General features: G+C 41.3%; 1 protein-coding gene across 2 annotated transcripts in view; it reads right to left on the reverse strand.

The window, feature by feature from the left end:
- The window catches only part of DENND5B (DENN domain containing 5B), a 125,687-nt gene that overhangs the window by 46,935 nt on the left and 54,894 nt on the right, over positions 1 to 23,858 (reverse strand). The window contains exons 2-6 of one of the 2 annotated variants that reach the window (XM_034403497.3): positions 23,529 to 23,594; positions 16,204 to 16,313; positions 11,424 to 12,090; positions 5,959 to 6,146; positions 1,297 to 1,833 (exon numbers count right to left, since the gene is read on the reverse strand). In XM_034403497.3, the coding sequence (XP_034259388.2) occupies positions 1,297 to 1,833; positions 5,959 to 6,146; positions 11,424 to 12,090; positions 16,204 to 16,313; positions 23,529 to 23,594 (1,568 nt within the window). The remainder of the gene's footprint in view (positions 1 to 1,296; positions 1,834 to 5,958; positions 6,147 to 11,423; positions 12,091 to 16,203; positions 16,314 to 23,528; positions 23,595 to 23,858) is intronic. The other variant, XM_034403498.3, reaches the window with a different exon arrangement.

Genomic DNA, 23,858 nt, shown 5'->3' on the forward strand with positions numbered 1-23,858 from the left:
CATAAAAGTATTTCCTGCAAAGAGGTAGAATTACACCTCTTTGCAAATCCCACGGACCTTTCCACCCATGGATAGGAATATTTCATTAAAAAAAAGAGGGGGTTGTAGAACCAGGAACAACAGGCTTATGTTAATGCTGAATTTCAAAAGGGTGAAAAATCAACAATATCAGCTTTGGTTTAGAGAAATGTGACTGAATTTCTACTCCAATTTAGTTCCTCTCACCTTTTTTTGCAAACTATGTACATGAAATTAGCTTAGACAAAGTCACATTATTTAGATCAGTGTTTCTCAACCTTGGAAGCTTGCAGATGAGTGGACTTCAACTCCCAGAATCTGGAAGTTGAAGTCCACCCATCTTCAAGCTTCCAAGGTTGGGAAACACTGATTTAGATGATCTGATCCATGTATCTAACAACCAACAAAGGTAGTCCTCAACATATAACACATTTAGGAGCAGAATCTCTATTGCTAAGCAAGGCAGTTGTTAAAGTTGGTCACGCCTAATTTTACAACCTTTTTGCCACAGTTAAGAGGATCAAATCCACATTGACTTTGCTTGACATAAACTGGCTGGGAAGGTCATAAATGACGTTCACACGAACCCGGGACATTGTAACTGTCATTAATACATCCTAGTTGCCAAGCACCGGAACTTTGATTGCATGACTGTGGGGATGCTGAAACAGTTGTATGTGCAAGTACCGATCATTTTTTTCAGTGCTATTGTAACTATTGTTAAATAAATGGTTGTAAGTTAAGGACTACCTGTAGTACGTCTCTAATAAAAAACTTAAGGCAAAGGTCTGGGTCAACCTTACTTAGAATCGTCCCAAAGATGCTTTTTCAAGAGGCAACTGGACTTTCTAGTTTTTCTTTGAAGATGTTTTGCTTCTCATCCAAGAAGCTGCTGAAGAAGTTTCTTGGATGAGAAACAAACGTCTTCAAAGAAAAACTAGAAAGTCCAGTTGCCTCTTAAAAAAGCACCTTTGGGACAACCATGACCTGGATGACCGAGAATCTCCATAGACTTACTTAGAATCCTTTTTAATTTGAGGAAGGTTGACTATATATAAGCCAACAATGAGCTTTGAGTATCCTAAAGATAAAGGTTCAAATTAGCTTAGAACAGGGGTGAGGAACAATGGCCCTTTTATGACTTGTGGACTTCAACTCCCAGAATTCCTGAGCCAGCCATGCTGGCTCAGGAATTCTGGGAATTGAAGTCCTCAAGTCATAAAGGGGCCATCATTCCCCACCTCTGACTTAGAAGAAAAAGATTTTGGCTTCTTTTACTTTGTCAAAATTTTGCATCTGTTCCCTGTTGGTCAGCCAGGATTCCCTGTCCTGTGCCGCTTGAATGACAAAAGCCTCGTAATCGGAAAACATCTGCGTGAAGCGGTTGGCAAAAACCTCCCGGAGCTGGACATTCAGCTTATAGTCCTTCAGTTCCTGTTCATCACAGTGGCGTTTAACATCTGTTTCTTTTTCTGCCAAAGAAGCAGTAATCGCCATTTTGTCTACTGCCACTCCTGTCCTCTTGGCCAAAGCGTGGAGGCGAGCGATTGTCTCATTGCCTTTGAGCAGCTCGTAGACGTTGATGGTGTTGCTGGGCACGTTTCCATTCTTTTTGTCGTTGGCCAAGTCATTAAGGACAAGGTTTTTTAACTTGGCCGCACTCTCGCTACAATGATGCCGGCCCTCAAGGGGAACCCCAAACTGAAGGAGAACCTCTGAGATTTCCTGGATGAAATTCAGCTTATTGGGAAACTGAGGAAGCTCTTCTGGTAGCTCAATGAAGTGATTATCAATATCCACAAAACAGAGGTTGGCCTGAAAAAGAGAAAATAATCCATTTTGGCAACAGAGAAGGCTTATTTTTTATAGGTTTACATTGAGAATAGAATATGTAGATATAGGATGAAATCTTCTTCTTGTTCAGATAAGCAAATACTATTAGTAAATTCAATATTCAACAAAGGTTTACCTTAGGGGATCATTGCAAAACCCCAAAAAAGAACAAAAGGAATACCTTTCAGTGTTTGTATGCGAAGTGCAGACATTATTGTATGGCTCTGAAAATATCAGTTATCCAGTATTGTAATGTTAGCTTTTCAAGGATAAGTAGCATGTCAGTCATGCCTAAGCAGCTAAATAAACCTGTTTTATCACTATGATTTATTTAAGCTGTACAACTAATCAGGAGCTCTGGCTTGTTCTTCTCTAAACAAGCTGGAATCAGAAGCCAAGAACAAGCCAAAGTTTCTAGTTCACATGTGACCCTGAATGACACACAAGTGCCACGGGACAAGCAGTTTTCATTACTAAATAAACTAGAAGGAAACATTCTGCCTTACTCCCAAATTAGAAAAATAAATGAACCTGGAACATAGGAAGGAAAATGTTTATTAGAAAATCCTTGGGGGACATGAAAAATTAAATATATTTAAGCTGTTTCATTGATTAGAACCAATGCTGGGCTATTCTGTTGACAGGCTCAATTTAGCCCAATACCCTTTGGTCATGTTTATAAGTACAGTTTGTAAGTACAGTAGAAAAGAAATCTTTGCTTTTTGCTAGTAAAATCCAAAATTTCGTGCCTAAGCTGTTGCTTGACAATAAAGCCAACTGTCACCATGATATATTCTCTGAAGCATAAATCTGTGTTGGGGACTGAAGAGTGAACTATATTATGCCTGTTTTAAGTTTATTTTCCCCAAAAGCCAAGCCTCTGAATTTAAATCTGAAGCATACTTGAAAAAGGGTAGCATCAGACCTACATATTTGTAAAAGCAATGACAAACTCATTCTTTTTAGCCTCTGAATGGCTGTTTCATTGTTATGTTAAAAGAACTCCACTTTTGCGAACATGCTTCTAAGAAGAGTGGAAAGGATTATAGCTTGAATGAAAGGCCAACATTTGATTAATCATGATGTGCAAATGTTGAAAAATACTTTTAAAACATATCATTAGACAGCAAAAGATTCCAAAAGTTATTTTTGTTTGATAGGCTATACGTGGAATTCATTTCTCTAGGATTAACATACTTATTTGGGATAGAGAAAGGCAATGCATTTGCAAGTGCTCTGGTGAAATTGTCTGCAGTACTGTAATTCTTTCTCCACCTTCAGATCAAATAGACTACCATCTATCAAGAATTCACTTAAAAGGCTTGTTAAACCCTACTTAATATTCTAAAAGCGCGGAATGAGATTTGAACCAAGAGGAAAATCTGAAGAGATCATATTTTCTAAAAGCATCTCATGACAATATGATGGCTGAGTAGCACCCTGAAGAATGTCTGATGACCAGCTGTTAGAATTTTATCCCGAGTGCACAAGTGGTTTTATATTTAGCCCCTGAAGTAGCATCTGGTTTTAAGGAAGAAAAAGAAGGTAGAATTGAACTTCCTAGCATTCCTGCATTAAAGACTGGAAAGCTGCTTTAAAAAGCCCACTATTAAATTTAGCCTGTAGTTTCTTCCCCTTATTTGTGATGCTGGCTGCGTTTTCCTAACGTGATGTGTCTCATATATATTAATCTGAGAAGATGCCATCTCAGTAGATATAAAAACAGCTTCAACAAAAATTAATAAGGAGTGAAGGCAAATATACGTGACTCCAGGATAATGGTGCAGGATCGAATCTGAGTCGGTCACCAGAACAGAACAGAACAGTTGGAAGGGACCTTGGAGGTCTTCTAGTCCAACCCCCTGCTCAGGCAGGAAACCCTACACCACTTCAGACAAATGGTTGTCCAATCTCTTCTTAAAAACTTCCAGTGTTGAAGCATTTACAACTTCTGAAGGCAAGTTGTTCCACTGATTAATTGTTCTAACTGTCAGGAAATTTCTCCTTAGTTCTAAATTGCTTCTCTCCTTGATTAGTTTCCACCCATTGAAGTTTCCACCCACTAAAACTCTGGTTCCAATGACTGACTCAGATTGGCTCCTGCAAAAATCAATAACTGCAAGGTTTTACAAATTAAAGTGCAAATAGTTCCTTAAAACAGAGGCTGTAATCCTTACCCGAACTACCATTGTTCAGAGCAAGTACTACAACCAAGCATTTATTTTCTATAGCCCAGACACAGCTTACAGACACAGTTGTTTCTAAAACCTAATTTTGGCTGATGGCGCAGTTGAATAGACCACAGAAGTACATTCCATGATTTGTTTATTGTGATTTGCAAACCAACAACCTTGGACTGTCTCTTCCAGACAAATCGGAAATTGAATATCAAGAAGAAAATAACAGAAAGAGGAAAATAAACCAGAATTTGCATATGTTGGTTTTAAAAAAAACAACTAATCAAAAGCAAGAATCTCTGACCTCTTTTTCAGCTTGGCAGATGGTGGAAAAAAAGAAGAGGAAACTCAACCGTAACTGCATATGCTAAACACATGCAGATTTCATTAAACCTTTATCTAAATATACAGCAAGTCTTTTTGTCATTTCCTCCCAACCCTCAAAGAGGAGCAAGTTCCTTGTAATATAAAATATTTACTAGGGCTGCGTAGTGTGTTGAGTTTCATCTGTATATATAGCACCTTTTTCCAACACTTTAAAATGGATGCATCTTTTTAGGAGACCAAGCGACTGCTTCCTTTAATTAACCTTGTGATCCTAGGAAATGCCAAATCTACTTTAATATGCTCCATGCATTTTCTCGCACCTTTCAAAGCACAGACGCATAAGAATTGACCTGTTGTAAGAATTGAAGCCGATGAAGTGGGAATCTCTGATTTTTATGCCAGGGTATCATTTTATAAGCAGACAGATGGCAGAAACCTTCAAGGCTCGGAAAACAGAAGCCAAAGAGGCCCAGGATTTTAAACCTAAAGATTAACAATACATAGAGGACAAGGCCACGGGGTACTGTTAAGACGTCTTTGTACATATGGCCTCTTATTTCTCAGCAATAAATTTTCTTACCTACCTTCTTGTGTGTCTGCCTGGGAATATGAAGTGGGAAGATATTTTAATTACGGTGCCTGGATCTAATTGTTGACACTCCCCTGTTCTGCATTCACAAGATATATTTGAATTTCCATCTCGCATCAAAAACGCCCAACAAGTCTTCACCCAGGGAACCACACTGGAAATGCTGCTGTTAATTTATTTATTTGGAAGATTTATATGGCCGTCCACTCCTTCTCAGGGACTTTGGGTGGCTTACTGACAGTGAAAACTCAGTATAAAAGAATAAAAAACAATAACCCCTCACCCCTTGACGGCAACACACAATCAAATGAACCACTTGATCGGTTCCATCTCACTCGGAGTTCCCCAGGCCCATTGCCAGAACCAAGTCTTCAAGGCCTTAAAGAATTGTGTCAAAGTGGGGGCTAGCCTAATCTCTGTGGGGATGATAACCCAAAGGAAAGGAGCCACCACGGAGAAGGTACCACCTTAAGAGAGGGGGACCTGCAACATTCCTTGTCTTGTCTCTCTAGTGCAGTGATGGCTAACCTTTTTGCCATCGCGTGCCAAAAGTGGGGGGAGTCTGGGGTGGTCGCGTGTGTGTGTGCCCATACCCATAATTTTATGTGCCCTGCACCCCACGCATGCATGCACGGCCCCCCGTGCCCCCCCCGCTTTTGGCATGTACTGGCACGGTGGACCTGGTAGGCCCATTTTTCACCCTCCTCAGGCTCCAGAGGCTTTCTAGGAGTCTGAGGAGGGCAAAAACAGCATTCCCCACCCCCCTGGCCCATTTGCCGACTTCCGGTGGGCCCAGAAAGCCCAAAAATCAGCTGGCCAGCATGCACATGCGTGCTGGAGCTGAGCTAGGGCAACGCTCGCGTGCCTACCAATATGGCTCTGTGTGCCACCTGTGGCACGGGTGCCATAGGTTCGCCATCACGGCTCTAGTGGGTCGGGTGGATATAACCAGGAAGAGACGGTCCCTCAGATAATCCCAGTCCCAAGACATGAAAGGCTGCAAGCAATGTTTACCTCTTGAGGAAGTTCCAGTTTAGAACGATCAGTTCCCTCTTTGGATTGGAGGCCCATCAAGTAAGGTACAGGAGCATCCAGGAAATGTAAGAGTGAGGCTGGAAGGATGGGGACATACACGTGTTGCCACTGGAATGGGAACAGCAGGGTGGTGATCCCTTCCGCAACTGTCATCAGACGCTGATAGTCTAAACAAAGAAACCCAAAACAGAATTGTCTCTAAAATCCCATGTACATTTCAATGCCCAGCAGATGGCAACTGCAAAGCGATTTTTAAATCCACAGGGGATACACATTGTAATAGGCATTTATTGACTTGATTTAATGTGTAACCCCCCCCCCCGTTTAAAATGGATTAAATTATTAACTCTAGAACTGCCATTCAAAGCAAGCTATGAAATGTTTTGAGAAATTCATTTTAAGACAGAATGAGAATTAACTACAGAGGTTAATCCTTAGGATGAATGGTATTTTAAATACATTTCCATTAAGTACTCTCTTCACAAGTATTTTGACAGCATTTTATTCCAACTGATTATGACAAATCGAAGTTCAAAGTACTAGCAGCCGTCACCGGTATTAACAGCACCACTTTATGAAACTTAAATAGTTATAACAGTAATGTGATTTTTGATTAATGTACACACAATTCTCACAGTTTAAGTACAACCCATGGATAAAATACAGATGTGTTAAACAAGACAAACAACAAGAAGTTAAGTACCAGACCTTTAGCCTAATGGTCTGTGTCTCTGGTTCCAAATAAAACTAGTGGAATATTTAGCAAAAAACATTCAAAATGGGTGCTTGAGAAAGAGATAATTTAAATACTATTTCAACAATTGATTTTGAGGGGACTGTCTCTAAACCAGGGGTGTCAAACTCGTGTTGTCACATGATGTATTGGGAGTTTTTTTCCCTTCGCTAAACTGGGTATGGCCAGCGCGTGATGCATCCGGACCGCGGACCGCAAGTTTGACAGCCCTGCTCTAAACTATGACCTCAGAAAATATAGATCAGTTCAATTTGAGACACATGTACTGTAAATATCACACATCACTAGTTATATGACTTCCCATTATCTCTCTGCTGGGGAAACATTAATGAGGAAAAAAACAACTACTCTATTTCTCATGTATGTTACCCGTGTTTATGGCTGATCTACATCAGAGTACATTACCAAGGTTCCAGCATGGGGAAAAAAAAAAAAGTTTGATGAGCATTCATGCAGGAATTCAAATTTGAATGGCAAGGAAAGGGGGTTCTGTAAATCCACAGTTTTCTTTAATTCCGACCTAATTAATCCTTCCCAAGAACAGTAAAAGCCAAAAAAGAAAAAGAAAAATAAACTTTTGCAAAAAACCAAGAATGCTATTTTGATTATCTCAGCCATCTGAGGCACATTAATAATGAAACCAAAGTTTGTAATGTTCTCATTGACAATACACTGGAGTGTCATACCTTCGTTCTTGCTCGCAGCCCGAGCTAGGCTAAAAATGCATGTCTCCCAAGGTTCTCCATTAAATATAATGGATTTGCACTCCAGCTTCAATGAGCCTATCAGTCAGTCACCAAAAATACACTCCACCAAGTACAGTATCCTAAATCAACCTTCTCAGCTTTACACATCTCAGAATTCTCAGCGGGCATAGCCTATTGGCAGTGTTTCTCAGCTACTTTAAGATATATGGACTTCAACTCGTGGCTGGCTGGGGAATTCTGAGAGCTGAAGTCTACATATCTTAAAGTTACCAAGGTTGAAAAAGACTGGCCTATGGTTTGTAGCAGGCCTGTCAAACTGGTGGCCTGTCGGCTGGATATGGCCACGCCCACGCTGGCAAAAAAACATCACGGTATGTCACGATACGGCCTGCGATGCAAGGGGTTTGACACCCTTGGTTTGTGGGCTAGGGTTTCTAGGAGCTTCGAATATAGGTAAGGTAAAGGTTCCCCCGCACATGCGTGCTAGGCGTTTCTAACTCTAGGGGGCAGTGTTCATCTCTGTTTCTAAGCCAAGGAGCCAGCACTGTCCGAAGACGTTTCCATGGTCCTGTGGCTGGCATGACTCAACGGTGAAGGCGCACGGAACGCTGTTACCTTCCCACCAAAGTGGTCCCTATTTTTCTACTTGCATTTTTTACATGCGTTTGAACTGCTAGGTTGGCAGAAGCTGGGGCAAGTAACGGGAGCTCACCCCATTATGAGGCGTAGGGATTCAAACCGCTGAACTGCCGAACTTCTGACTGACAAGCTAAGCATCTTAGCCACTGAGCCCCTGTGTCCCTTAACAAATATAGAGGGCATCCCTACTGCATTAAAGAAGCAGAGGATGAGGAGGTGGTGGAGGAGGAGGAAGAAGAAGAAGAGAATGCCATACTCGCTTTCAGACACCATTTATTGAAAAGTAAAGATGCCCATAGACTTCCCCAGACCCCTACTGTGATCTGGGGCAAAAATCCAATCTGCTGGTTTTGTAGTACCTCAGTTCTTCAAAGCAGGGCACTGGCTTCTGAAGTGGCCAAGAGTTCCATGTTCACCTCATTTCCATCAGGATAGGAACTCCAGAAAATTTCAGAATGCTCTTGGAAGAGAAAACTACCAAGCCAAAAGCAATATTTTGGGGTGTTTTTGTTGTTGTTGTTGCTGTCATTGGACAATGTTTAATATACTGCAGTAGCGCAGTGGTTAGAGTGCAGTACTAAGGCTACTTCAGCTGACTGCTAGCTGCAGTTCAGCAGTTCAAATCCCACCAGGCTCAAGGTTGACTCAGCCTTCCATCCTTCCGAGGTGGGTAAAATGAGGACCCAAAAATCGTTGGGGGCAATATGCTGACTCTAACCGCTTAGAGAGGGCTGTAAAGCACTGTAAAGCGGTATATACCGTGTTTCTCCGAAAATAAGACCCTTTCTTATATTTTTTTGAACCCCGAAATAAGTGCTTGGCCTTTTTCGGAGAGGTCTTATTATTTTGGGGTGCGTAGAGCAAGACGGGAATCCTCTTGCCATTTTACCTGATTTTCAGCTCTGTCTCCCTAACCCTAACCAGAGGAAATGGCAGGGACCAGCTGCATATGCGGGGAGGGCTTATTTTCAGGGGAGGGCTTATTTTTGGAGGAGGTCTTATTTTCGGGGAAACATAGTAAGACTAAATGCTATTGCTTTACAAGTAGTCCTCAACTTACAACCACAATTGAGCCCAAAATTTCTTTTGCTAAATGACACATTTGTTAAGTGAGTTTTGTCCCATTTTACAACCTTTCTTGCCACCGTTGTTAAGTGAATCCCTGCAGTTGTTAAGTTAGTAACTTGGTTGTTAAATGAATCTGGCTCCCCCATTGATTTTGCTTGGCAGAAGGTTGCAAGAGGTGATCAGATGATCCTGGGATAATGCAATGGTCATAAATATGAGCCAGTTGCCTAGCATCTGAATTTTGACCACATGGCCATGGGGTGGCCACAATCGTTGTAAGTGTAAAAAATGGTCGTAAGTCACATTTTTTCAGTGCTGTTGTAATTTTGAGCAGTCTGCTGTTGTAAGTCTAGGACTACCTGTATTTAGGGAGAAAAAAACTTCTGGGAAATTTATCATATTTCATTACCGTGTTTTGGTAAACTGCTTTGGAAGCTCTGCTGGAGAATGGTATATACTATCATTAAAATGTTCGGGGTGGTGGTGGTATTAAATGCTCTTGGACAGAGAAGGGGTTTGTAATGATATCTCAGAATGATTTTGAGGGGTGCAGTAAAAGATGCTGCTTAGGGAACCATCAGTCAAGAGAGGGAGGAACTCCCAGGGGCTTAAGGGTCAGAAGAAGAAAGTTAGCAAGAACCTGCCCTAACAGATCAGGCTGTTAAAAGGCAGAGGAATTGTATCTTCAGACTTTCAAGATTTTGTTCCTGTAGCTTCACAATAAAATAGCATTAGCTCATCTGGTACTGTTTCCTGTCCGGTGTAGCTGGAGGGCTGACAGGCTTAAAGTAAAAGGTTAGAAAAAATTATATCCTTCTTCAGATTATTTGTAGACTCGCTTACATTCTATGTATATGCAGAACTAACAATTTAATTTATCCTTCTCTGACCCCAATCTTGTGGCAATCATATTTTATTACTGCTCCCTAGAAAGCTGCCTTATCAGTCTCAAAACAGTACTATCGTGAAACTATTGAAATATCTATTCCTTCTCCATCCACCATATTTTATTACATTCTTTGTTGGCATAAGAAAACTTCCACCTTTAAAATTATTTTAAAGAAGCTAATCACTGTCGGGGATAATTGCTTTCAAAATAGGTAAGGTGTCTTCACAAAGCTATTTAAAACCAGAAAAATATTGAAGCATAAATCCTTGATGTTATCAATTAATAAGCAGTTTTCTTATCTTCCAGACAATTATAGCTTTCTTGGAAGATGGTTACTGCTTTCGGTGTCAATGTCCTGTCTTTAGTTTGTGCCTGCAAGTAATATTGTAAGTTTTCAAAGAATCTGTCAGATGATTTCAAATTTATTTTTTGCAATCTTGCATAGGGGGAAGGTGTGGTTGTAATTTTTGTAGCAAGGGGTGACCCATTATTAATAAATCTTATTCATACATCCCTTCCTAGACAAAAAAACCTCTGTGGTTGGCATAGGATAGGCAGTTCAAACTTTCCCTCCCTTTATCTACTTATCATTCTGTTGACAGATTTCTTGTCTGTTTGTCTGTCTTCTTATATGGCACTATAAGGAACCCGGGTGGTGCAATGGTTAGAATGCAGTAATGCGGGCATTCTAAATTCTGCCCACAGTCTGGAGTTTGATCCTGACTGTTTCAAAATTGACTCAGCCTTCCATCCTTTCAAGGTTGGTAAAATGAGGACCCAGATTGTTGGGAGCAACATGCTGGCTCTGTAAACAGCTTACAAGTGGCTGTAAAGCATTATGAAGCGGTATATAAGTGCTAGTGCTATTTCGGAGGCAAATAGTGCCAGTGTGCTATGGAAAGATCTATATACATAGAAAGGGGGGACAAAAATGTATCACTAGTCCTCAGTATTTATTGCTTTATTAAATTCGTTTGTTTGCTAGACAGGAGATAGCTTTTAGAAACCGTAGACCAGTGGTAAAATCCATCCGGATCTATCCGGCTCATGTGATCCAATAGGGCCGGTGGCGGGAGGCTCCACCCACCTGCCCAGATGTCATCACGTCCTGCATACTGACCCTCTGTGCATGCACAGAAGGCCCTGCATATGCGCAGAAGAGGCATGTGCACTCACATTTGCGATCCAGTAGCAAAGGTAAGTGCATTTTACCCCCCTGTAGACCCATTCTCTTCCACCCAACAAAACATCAGAATATCTCTTCCTTTTTATGAAAACATCCTTTGTTGTGGTGCTAAAATCGTCACAATATTATATTTGGTGGCATCAGTATTTTGGAAAACAAGAAAAGTCAAAATCACAGTCAGGTTAGGAGAAGTCCGCTTACCTTGAGAATAAAGAAGAATCTGCATTTCTAGGAGGACACATGTAAACACCTGGATGAGATTCTCCAAGCCCAGCAGCTCAAAGGCTTCCCGGAGAGCATAGTCATATAGGGGGAGTTCGTTTGGGCCTGGTCTCTGGCAGACTATAGGCTCATAAACCCCATAGAATTTGAGTGACCTTCCTGGGGGCGGAAGGGGTACTTCATAAAGAATGTTATGTATATAGCTTTCCAGAGGCAAAGGTGGAGGTTGCTGAGAAGTGACCGCTTTGTACAGCTGGATGAGGAATTTCTTGCAGGCTTGCATGAAAGGCAGGGGAGCAATGACACATATACACTTGGAAACATACAGTGTGTCCCTGTTGATGTCGTACGAGTTGCAGCGCTGCATTTTGGCCAGGGACGTGGAGTCTCCTTCATCCAGGCTACTGGCCAGCGAGTCCATGCTGCATGACGACGAGGCGCAGACGCTGTTGCATTGTTCCGCGTTGTGCATCTGATAAAGCGTTTGCATGGCTGCGCAGATCTGCTTGCTCGTGACCTCCTCGAAAAATGTGAGTACAAATCCGTAGGTGCGGGACCCATCTTCCCGAGTAATGATGAACGAATGGAACTGGGGATCTCTGTGGTCAGATTGAGTCCTGAAGGATAGCCCTTTGGGCATGCATAGCTGTGAGAAGACAAGAGGAAAATGCACCTGTCAGCTGCATCATAACATCTATTATGGACATTCCTGTACTGTAAAATCTATAGAGGCAAAGGTTTTGCCTGCCTAGTTGTATCCAACTTTAAGGGCTCATCTCCGTTTCCTAGCTGAGTGAGCCAGCGTTGTCTGAAGAAGCCTCCAAGGTCATGTGGCCGACACGATTATACACTGAGGTGCATGGAACACTGTTATATTCCCACCGCAGTGGAACCTATTTATCTACTCACATTTGTATGCTTTTGAACTGCTAGGTTGGCAGGAGCTGGGCTAGAAATAGGAGCTCACCCCCATCATGCAGTACTTGGGTCTCGAACCGCCAACCTTTCAGTCGACAAGACCTGGGTCTTAACCAATACATAATAGTCATTTGATAAAGCAAATAATGCTTATTGACAAGAAAGTAGGGTTGAAAAAACTCACTTTCTTAACGTTTAATTAAACACAACATTCTTAAAAAGTTACAATTCCCAGCCTCAAGCTCCACTGATTTTGCATAATTGTGTAGCGATGGAATTTGCCATAGTTCTTAAAATTAATTTATAACCTTGTGCATTAGCTACGGATTTCTCAAGAAAGCAGTTAACAAAAAGCCCATTTCGTTAGCAAGTAATGGGCATTATATAAAATTGAAAAGGATGTGAATATTACATGCATGTCAATTATGTAACCCAGTATTAAGGCTAAAAGTATAGCCACAGTCATATAATTTAATAGTAGCAAATATTTTGTATATCAATTAAACATGTGTGTCTAAACACTGTAGCTAAAGGGAATCCAGTTCATCGTTATACAAATGGACTAATCTGTATAAAACTCTCTTGGAAGCAATCTTCTGGAAATATTTCATGAAAAAAGAAGAAAAGATGAGGAAAGTGAAGCATGAGTTCAGTATAATTTTTCTGATGTTCTTGTTAAAGCGTCTGAAAGGAGACCTTCATGAATTTTGTTAGCATGAGTTTCAATATAGCCACATCTCACCCCATCAAGTGCTAAAGCTGCTAAACCTCTGGAAGACCCATGAAGCCGCTTTGAAGATTGTGCTGCCCACTTGTGTAAGATTGACAGGAGTGTTCATGCATGCATACACTGACCCACTAAATGCTGAACATCTGTAGCCAAAATGGTTCCAGGTACATACAAGAGGAATTATTAACAAGTCTGGAACAATCTCAAAATAATCACAATGGGAAACCCAACAAACTCCCAATCTTGTGATCCAGGCCCATGTAAGTAGTAGGAAAATCAGTCAGTGAAAAAAAGCAAACCAATTTTATTCAAACAGCTGAGAATTACTTCATTCCCAGTGTCGTTCAACTAAATTAAAACAAATTCCTCCCAACACAAATTCCTCAGTCCTATCGCAAACCTTGGTCCAATTAGGCAAACTGCCAAAGGCCTTTCTTAGCAAATGTTCAGAAGTCACAGATACAAAAATAAATACAAGACGTAGACGAAGAAGAAGACGAAGCTACCAACGTTGTTTTCCAGCAAAGCCCAAATGCCATTGCTGGTCTGTTTTAAGCCTTATGGGAGGGGCCAATCATCTCTTGGCCCTACTCCCAAGTTGTCCTCTTTGCTTGAGCTGCTCTTGCCTTCTGGCAGCTCTTCTCATGCATGCATTAGGAACAGGCTCCTCCTGTTCCTCTGCCTCACTCTTATCAGTCTCTGGAGGCTCCGGAGTCTGCACCTCACTCCCCGATGGCCCTGGCCCCATCTCTGCCTCTGACGCAGAGCCCTCATCCGGCCCTTCCCCAACCTCCAGGACTGGCCCATGTTCTTCCTCAGCCTCATCGCTGTCTGACTCCGCTGCCAGCTCCGCAGGCTGCTGGCGGACCATAACACAATCGAGAAAAAGAAATAATCATGCTCAATGCTCACAAATGAAGGCAAATATACGTGTTCCAGGATAATGTTGCAGGACCCAATCTGGGTCAGTCACCAGGACCAGAGGTTTAATCTTTTGAGCTTTGGGACTTGTGCTGGAGCCCATCCTCAGGGAACTTTTCTCTCACCAAAATGTCCCAAAGTTGCTTTTTCAGGAGGCAACTGGACTTTCTAGTTTTCTCTTTTGAAGATGTTTTGCTTCTCATCCAAGAAGCTTCTTCAGCTCTGACAGGATAGTGGGGAGCTGAAGAAGCTTCTTGAATAAGAAGCAAAATGTCTTCAAAAGAAAAAAACAAGAAAATCCAGTTACCTCCTGAAGAAGCACCTTTGGGAGAACCATGACCTGGATGACTGAGAATCTCTACAGACTCTCACCAAAATGTGAGACAGAATTCTGGTAAGAGAGAAGCTCCCTAAGGATGGCTACGAGTCCGAAAGCTTGGAAGACTAAACTTCTGGTCCTGGTGAGTGACCCAGATTGGATCATGCTCAATGCTGCTGGAAGGAGCTTTGTACTAGACTAGATATGGCACGCGGAGCCATATCGGTGGGCACGTGAGCGTTGCCCTAGCTCAGCTCTGGTGGGACTGGAAGTCGGGAAACCGGCTATTTCCGGCCTCCAGAAGGCATCTGGGGTGGGGGGTGGGAAAGGCTGTTTTCGCCCTTCCCCAGGCCCCTAGAAAGGCTCTGGAGCCTGGGGAGGGCAAAAAATGGGCCTACTGGGCCCACCATGCTATCGTGTGCCAAAAGTGGGGGGAGTGCGGGGGGGTCATATGCGCATGCATGGGGCGGGGCACATTGAATTATGGGTGTGGGCATGTGCACGCACGACTTCCCCCGCGCTCCCCCCACTTTTGGCACGCGACAGCAAAAAGGTTAGCCATCACTGTACTAGACGGTGGTAGAATTGCTGTAAGTATTGAGCCTAAGACAAATGTGTGAAAATACCAACTTATCGAAGGAAAAGACTGGAATTTAGGAAACCTAGGAAATAAAGGTTTGAGGAGGGAGGGCTTAGAAAACACTTTCACTTGATCTTTACTTAGCTGTATGAAAGTATTTTCTAAGTCAGTGGTTCTCAGCTTGTGGTCTGCAAACCCCGGGGGGGGCTGCAATGTCATTACCAGGGAGTCCATGAAAGCTTGGACAAGTGTTATGATTTAAATCTTGAGTAAAATCTTGGGTGTCTGTGGCCACAAAAGGTATTTAAGGGGGGGTCCGTGGTGAAAAAAAGGTGGAGAACTACTGTCCTAAATCCTCCTTAGGCTGAAGATGACACAGGAGCTGCATTCACATATGATATTTCACAGTTTTGATCAGTTGGTTGGATAAGCCTCAACAGGGTGGCTTCACAGCCAATGCTGATCTATAAACCACAGTTTATAATGGTAGCCTGATTCACAGGTCAGGCTAACCTGAACAAATATTGTAACTTACAGTGAAGTGTGAATCCAGTATTGACTTCACACATTTTATTACAGCCCAATCTTTGGCCGCAAATCTATGTATGAATAGAGAAATGTGGGTTAATCCTCCTCTCTTAATCAAAATAACATATGAAGAACGGTCGCAGGAAGTGGGTATGTCTAGTTTAATGAAAAGAAGGACTAAGGGAGACATGATAGAGGTGTTCCAATATCTCAGGGGCTGCCACAAACAAGAGGGAGTCAAGCTATTCTCCAAAGCACCTGAGGGTAGGACAAGAAGCAATGGGTGGAAACTAATCAAGGAGAGAAGCAACTTAGAACTAAGGAGAAATTTCCTGACAGTTAGAACAATTAATCAGTGGAACAACTTGCCTTTAGAAGTTGTAAATGCTCAAACACTGGAAGTTTTTAAGAAGATGTTGGATAACCATTTGTCTGAAGTGGTGTAGGGTTTCCTGCCTAAGCAGGGGGTTGGACTAGAAGACCTCCAAGGTCCCTTCCAACTCTGTTATTCTATTCTATTCTATTCTATTCTATTCTATTCTATTCTATTCTATTCTATTCTATTCTATTCTATTCTATTCTACTCTACTCTACTCTACTCTACTCTACTCTACTCTACTCTACTCTACTCTAAAATTCCCCTATGCAACTAAGGACTGAAATGGAAAGAGAGGAAAACTGAATCATGCAAGAAGAGCAGGCTTTGCCCCAGTAGGCAAGGACTAGAATGTGAAACTCTTTTAGAAGATGTTTATCTACATACCATGTTGACAGCATCTTGATCAAAGGGGTTCCATTCTATATTTTGGGGATAGTGAGCCAAGACTTTTGACTTGAAAGTTCTTCTCAAGGGACTCTGGTCAAAATTTTCTCCTGCAATAGATTAAGAAGCAACAGTCATCATGTCAATGAACTATTTTCAAAAAAACTTTCAAGTTTGTTCATCCCCTTGTTAAAGAGAACAAAAGCCACAGGAAAAAAGAAAGAAAACAGTGTTATGTTTATTTTTTTTAAAAAAAACCTACCTGAAATTTTTGGAGAAAGGAATCATTCATCATTAAAGTGAACCATATCATATTCATTCCCACTCCATGAAGTTATACTTCATAATATAAGTTTAAGGAGATATATGTTTAAAACAATATTTTTAATATCATTTAAAAAGTGATATTGAAAGCATCAGCCATTAAAAAAAAAACTTAAATCATAACTTGAGGTGATCTTCAACTTATGATCACAGTTGGGACCAGAATTTCCATTGCTAAGGAAGACAGTTTTAAGTGAGTTGCACCCAATTTTACAACCTTTTTTGGCATGTTTGTTAAGCAAATCATTATGGTTGTCAAATGAATCACACAGTTGTTAAATGAATCTGCCATTGACTTTGCTTATTAGAAGCCAGTTGGGAAGGCCACAAAGGGCAACCATATGACCCTAGTACATTGCAACCATCATAAATACATGTCAGTTGCCAGGTGCCTAAATTTTGATAGCAATAGCATTTAGACTTATAGACTGCTTCACAGTGCTTTACAGCCCTCTCTAAGCGGTTTACAGAGCGAGCATTTTGCTCTCAACAATCTGGGTCCTCATTTCACCAACCTCGGAAGGATGGAAAGCTGAGTCAACTTTGGGCCTGGTGAGATTCGATCTGCCAAATTGCAGGCAGCTGGCAGTCAGCACAAGTAGCAATACTGCACTCTAACCACTGCACCGCCACGGCTCTTCACATAACCACCGGGATACTGTGAGGACTGGTTGTAAGTCACTTTTTTCAGTATCTAAATTTTAGTGATCTAAATGATCACTAAAGGAATGATTGCAAATCAAGGACTACCTGTAGTTAATAACCTAATAGGTAAAATAGCAATGCTTCATAAATATTGTTCCTAGTGTGGACCAGGGGTGAAATGCTACCGGTCGGCTCCGATTCGGGTGAACCGGTAGTGATAAAAACTACAGGTTTGGGCGAACTGGTAGTAAAAAAAAAAAAAAAAAAGCTCGGGCAAACCAGTAGTTAGCTACCAGTTTGAACCTGCAGTTTAAAAACCTACCAGTTCGGGCGAACCTGTAGTTTAAAAAAAGCTACCGGTTCCTTCCAATTGGTATTTACGATGATCAGCTGTGCAAAGGGGTTCAGCTTTGCTAGAAAGCAGGAAATCCTGCTTTCCAGCAAAGCTAAATCACGCGGCACAGCTGATCCTCCTCCCCTTGCTGTTCTACTTACCTTCCCAAGCCTTCTTTTGGTGCGTATTGCGCATGCATGCACACGCATTTGGTGCGTACTGCGCAGGCAGCACGCATTTGGCACATACTGCACATGCACAGGTAGCAAACCGGTTTGGATTTCACCACTGGTGTTGACAGTAACTCTAAATTACACAATTTAGACACAATGCAGGGGGTGTGCATAAACGCACCAGCGTGCCTACCGTCTCTGTCTTACCGTCTCCATTTATCTGTATTTTCTTCCTTTGTTCATGTTTATGTTCATACCTATACTTGTTACCTTGTACATGTTTGACAAACAATAAATAAAAAAATAAAATAAAATAAAAATTTGGATAGTTAAAAACAAGTGGTGGAGCTGAGCCAGGTAAGAGTTTTAGTGCGAAGTTTGAGAGCCCAATAATTGTCCCCAGCGTAGATTCTAAATCAGTTTTATGCTGCCTGGAATGATTGTCTAGAAGATCAACACTTTGGTATTTGTATTATTGTATTTGATTGTTATGCTATCTATATAATATTCCTTTCATTTTTATTTCACTGACTTAAAAAAGATAATGTGAGAGAGAGAGAGAGAGAGAGAGAGAGAGAGAGAGAGAGAGAGAGAGAGAGAGAGAGAGAAGGTTATATGTAAAGAGACACACGTATTCACAAGATAATGCATTCTTCCTGAAATCATAGAACCTGAACTTGAACAATAGAGAATTTTAAACATCACAGTGTTTGAAAATGCAGCATGAACTACAGATGTAGAATCTGCATAGCCTGACACAATTCTACAAAGTGCAAAAGAAAAAAGAAAAAGAAAAAAAGATTGCAGCTCTTGCCTATGTTCCACGTTATCAGCAAACATGTAAAAATTGTAGGAGCAGAAAGAGGAAAGGAAAATTGCATTATTAATCTGAATAGACACTAAGACCTTCGCTGCCTTTGAGAATTCTCTGCTTATCGGCAATGAATCATTACTGGTAGCTGCAAATTCTCAGCTGGATGTTCAGTAGCAGACAGAAAACCAACAACTGAAGTTCGTTTTTCAGATGCTCTTCACAGCAGGCAATAAACCAACAGCTAGATTAATCCCCTTTCCAATTATTCAGTTTTTTTTCTCCCCTCCCTATTGTTCCATGTCCTATTCTCCCCACCCCACCCCCATCCCCCGCAGGGCAGACTTTGCTTTTTCAGATCAACTGAATGTTGATTTGTTGCAATTAACTGAGCCCAGTTTGTCGCCGGAGTCCGATTTGGCCAAAGGCACTCAGCTGACTTTCATGCCTAAGGTAGGACTAGAACTCACGTCTCCTGGATCTTAACCACTAGACCAAATTGGCTCTCTTTCCCACTTATTTAGGACTTTGTTCTATTAATTTCATCCCAACAAAAAACTTTAATCTCAATTGCCCACAGTGTCTTGGAATTACACGGGATTGATACTTAATACTTAGAAATTGGTCTTTTGCCAGGGTACATATGGTGCATTTAAGTTATTTTGGAGACTTTACACCAAAAAAATTAAATGTCTTCTTAAGGGCACCTGTAATACAAATATGTGTTTGCAGACATATTTATCAAATTCATGCTTCTTTTTTTTTTCAGTTATGCAATATTTTCAGTCATGCACATAACATTTTAGCATGTCCTCAGTAAATTTAGTTCATCACCCTTTCCGGGAAGGTAGATCTCTCTTTCTCGGTCTTTGAGATGGTGAATTCTCTCATGACAATACAGTATTCTCCAGACAAATCAAATTCAATAGGGGCAAAATTTAGCAGCACTTATGTTAGACTCACTCGGATGCTAAATCAAATGGGACAAGAATTCTTTTATTAAGTTCTAAAATAATGCATTTATTTAATTTCTCCCCAAGCAGCTCAGAACAACATTCAATAGCCTTTCTTATAATCACCAACATTTTTGTTCACTTATAAGGTAGGATCACCTAAAAGTTGATGGTCAGATTTACACAACACAATCCATGCTGGCTCAAGGCTCGTATGGATAACTACTTCATTCGTTCGTGCATACATTCTCACCACAGGGTTGGGGTGGAATCCTTTCTTCTCTCTCCCCCAATAATTCTCTTGCAAATGGCTGGTTTCTCATGGCTATTGGTATCATACTTAACTATAGCTGTAGCTGCTTCTACAAATCCATTTCAGAAAACACATTTTAAAAGTGGTCATGATAATACTGACCAAAGTTTTCCAATAGCCCCAAGCAACTACTGAGTTTCTCCGAAAATAAGACCCTGTCTTATATTTTTTTCTACCAAAAAGATCTTATTGGGGGGGGTGTCATCCACTGACTCACCTCACTTGCATGCATCACCCCCAGCCTCCTTTTTGCTTTCAGAGGCCTTCAGGAACTTCTTCGGCATTGGATAGTTGCAGCCAGGCCTTGCACACCTCGTCCCGTTTCTTCTGCAGCCAACAAGGCTTTCCTGAAGGCCTCTGTAGCCAATAACAGAACTCCGGATCGATCCAGAGAAGAAATGGGCCGAGGTGTGCGAGGCCTGGCTGCAACTATCCGAAGGTAAGTAATAGGGCAGCTCCACCACCCCCCATCCCCACATTAGCTTAATTTTTACCCGTGCACCCTGGAGTGGGCGGGGTCTTAATTAGGGCTTATTTTGGGGGGTAGGGCTTATATTGGGCACACGTGTAAAAATGAAACTAGGACTTACTTTCTGAGTAGGTTGTATTTTCGGGGAAACATGGTAGCAAGGGTAAAAACAAAGACTCCTGCTTTCATCCTCTTAGGTTTCAATCATACTCCTCAACATGTCATATCCTGAACAGTTTAAACAATGTTACTCACAAAGGAAAGACTTAAAAAGTTTGTTCTGAAAAAGCTGAATCAGTAAGGCTGAGATTAGTACTACTACACACAAAGAAAGAGCTGATTAAAAACACAAAACTCTTCTTAGCCCACTCATTGAAGGATTAAAGTTAGTCATAAATTTTGTGGAAATGCAAGTCTGCCACATATCTGATATAAAAATATCCCTGGCTTTTTTTCTTTAGAAGAAAACTACTTCATTTGTATGTCATGACAACAAATCTTAATGAATTTGCTTATTCTCAGTGGAGTTGGCCTTTCATTTCTTACACTTTGGGGGGTTGTATAAAAAGCATATTAGGCTACATTTAGGCACAACGTACCATTATTGGCTGTTGCAAGAATGAGCAACAGTGACCTATAGGTAGAAGTATTCCCTTTTCACATATAAGAAGACTAAAAGCTTCAGCTTGTAGGTTGAAGCAACTTCAACCAAAAAGAAGCCAAGTATAATTACATTTGTTCTCAAACCAGGATCTCATCCCATGATCTAACTGGGGCTCCAGATATTCTTTAGTGAGCAAGCTATAATTTGTATAAACTAAGTAAAGAAAAATTAATCTCCTTCCCATCGTGCATATAGGGTGGTGTGAAAAAAAGTGCTCATTCTCTATTCTATTTTGTAATTATGGTTTGTTATGGGATCTGTAGTTGCAATGAATAGATTTTCAAGGGTTAGGGCTAGGAACTGAAGAAGCTTCTTGGATGAGAATTGAAACGTCTTCAAAAAAAAAACCCAGAAAGTCCAGATGCCTCTTTAAAAAAGCACCTTTGGGACATCCATTACCTGGATGACTGAGAATCTCCACAGAAATAGATTTTCAAGGGTTTTTAATCTATGGAAAAGTGATCACTTGCTATCATCTCTTGGTTCAATGATGGCAAAATTGTGTCCTAGATCAGGGGTGACAAACTGGATTTGCTCAAGAGCTGGATTAGCATTATAGTTCTCTGCCAGCCGGGGGGGGTGGGCGGACAGAATGGACGCCTCCTGCAGCACCCCGCCCCCCCGTTTTCGGCCTGGATGGTCTCCAGCACTTTGCTGGCCAAAACAGGGCACAAAATAGCCCCTCCGTGCCCCTTTTGGCTGCCAAAGTGCTGCAGGAGGCCGTCCAGGATGAAAATGTGGAACCATGGGCCGGTCCTTCTTTGTTTCCAGGCCGGGTCCGCAGGCCAGATTTAAGAACCCCGACAGATCTCGCCCGCGGGCCTTGAGTTTGACACCCCTGCCCTAGATGATATTGTTGGGCAACAATGCCAATCATTTCTGACCACCAGTTATGCTAACTTGCAGCCGATGGGAGCTGGAATGCCACATCTGGCTCAACCACCACCATTAGCAGATCAGTCACAGAAGCATCTGTATTCTGCTGAAATTAGAATAGGCATGCTGCAGTACATATGTTATTCCTAGCAATTCTCTATGGGGGGAAAAATCCAGTGAGCAAATCAAAAGAATGTAAAAACAGAAATCTTGATGAGGCTGTCCCATCAGTTGAAGAAGCTTCTTGGAGGCGAAGCGAAACGTCTTCAAAGAAAAACCAGAAAGCCCAATTGCCTCTTGGAAAAAAAGCACCTTTGGGATAATTTATTTGGGATAATAAGCCGCCCTGAAGGGCGGCATATAAATTGAACTAATAAATAACCATGACCTGGATGACTGAGAATCTCCATAGACTCTTGATGAAGCTGTAAACTAGGGATCCCCAACCTCCGGGCCACGCAAGTGGCAGGTGAGCGAGCAAAGCTTCATCTGTGCATGCACAGGATTTAGGTTGCACACATAAAATCATCCCCTCACCCCCGGTCTGTGGAAGACAATTTTTCTTCTGAAACCAGTCCCTGCACCCAGAAAGATTGGGGACTGCTTGCTGTAATCTGAGTTTTTTGATGTTAAGGATTTTTTGTTATTAAAGCTGTAAGAACAAACACCTGCTTTCCAGGCCTCACTTCTGAATGACTTCATAAAGCTTTTCATTTGATTACTTAGCTTGAATTTAGCAACAGATCTGGGCTGCAAAACTCCAAATAACCACAGATGACACAGCAAGCAAACATTTACTGTATCTCTTGGCTGCTATCTAAAAGACATCTAGAGTTTTGCATCCAAGATCTTGGAGCCCAGCCATAAGTCCAGTCTTTGTTGGCAACACAAATAAAAACTTCCTGCTTGACATGCTCCTTACATAATCCTCACTCAACAATCCCTCTGTGTTGTTTCTAATGGTTGCCCAACAAAGCCCTTTTTAGGAAGCATTTCATTATCTGATCAGCTTCTTTTCCACTTTGTACTGTGATTGTTGCTACTAATTACCCTTTGTAGATACTTTAAAAAAATATTAATGAGGATGCTATGTTTTTAGTATTGTGAGTGGAAGTGGAATCTGGTAGCCCAAAGGCAAGCTTTAAATATTTTAATAACGGCACATGTTCTCCAGCACATGTTCTCCCTTCTTCTTTTACTACATAAGTGTAAATGATAGACTTGGTGGATTTCTATACAACTGCCATCAATGCAAAATGAGATTTTGTTTTGTAGCTTTCAGGCTTGAGAAAATCAGCAGCCCAGATGAAAACGCCCAAATGTGACAAACTACAACACATAATTCTAACATTGGATAGGTTCATATCAGCTATGATATGGTTTGTTGGGTTCTGGTTGAAGTGTTAAATCACAAACACTACAATTTGCAAAATTGGGTTTATAGTTGGGCCTGGTATGGGGAACCATCCAATTGTGGCTTCCATAGGCCATTATTAAGCAAACCACTTAACAGCATGAAGTACAAAAATCCCTGAGCAAAAAACAAAATGTGTGTATGTATTTAGAGCTGGTAATGGAACAAAAACGCAAATGGCTGTTAGTTTATTAACTTAGAACTCCCCAGGAAAAGGATGATAACTGCTGATTAAAATAATTAAAGTAATCAATCAATGAATAGAATTTAATGGAGTTGAAGATAAATGAAAAGATGGAAAGCCTGTAGTTAAATTAGCAACCCCCCATTTTTTAATGTTTATTTTTACCTGATGTTCTTTTTGCAGTATCTGAATTCCTGCCATGGCGATCGGCTTCTAGCCACTGGTATAAGACTACATAACATAACAGAAACAAAAAGTATGTATGAACAAAATGAACAGAAACTGCAGACACACATAAGCATGGTTTTTGAAAAACAGAAACATGGATAATGAAATGAGCAGTAGTATGTCTACCACTGTTCATGAAAAATAGACAGGACGATGAATGTTAGTGACATGTGCAAACACATATTAATAACCTAGGTGCCCTATGTGTTGATGGGAAGGGAAAATTTAACTTGCCTTCTGCTGAACATGTGACTTCATATGATCAAG

This window comes from Pantherophis guttatus, chromosome 7 (genome assembly GCF_059756535.1).
Source record: "Pantherophis guttatus breed Tessera chromosome 7, ASM5975653v1, whole genome shotgun sequence".
Lineage (NCBI taxonomy): Eukaryota > Metazoa > Chordata > Lepidosauria > Squamata > Colubridae > Pantherophis > Pantherophis guttatus.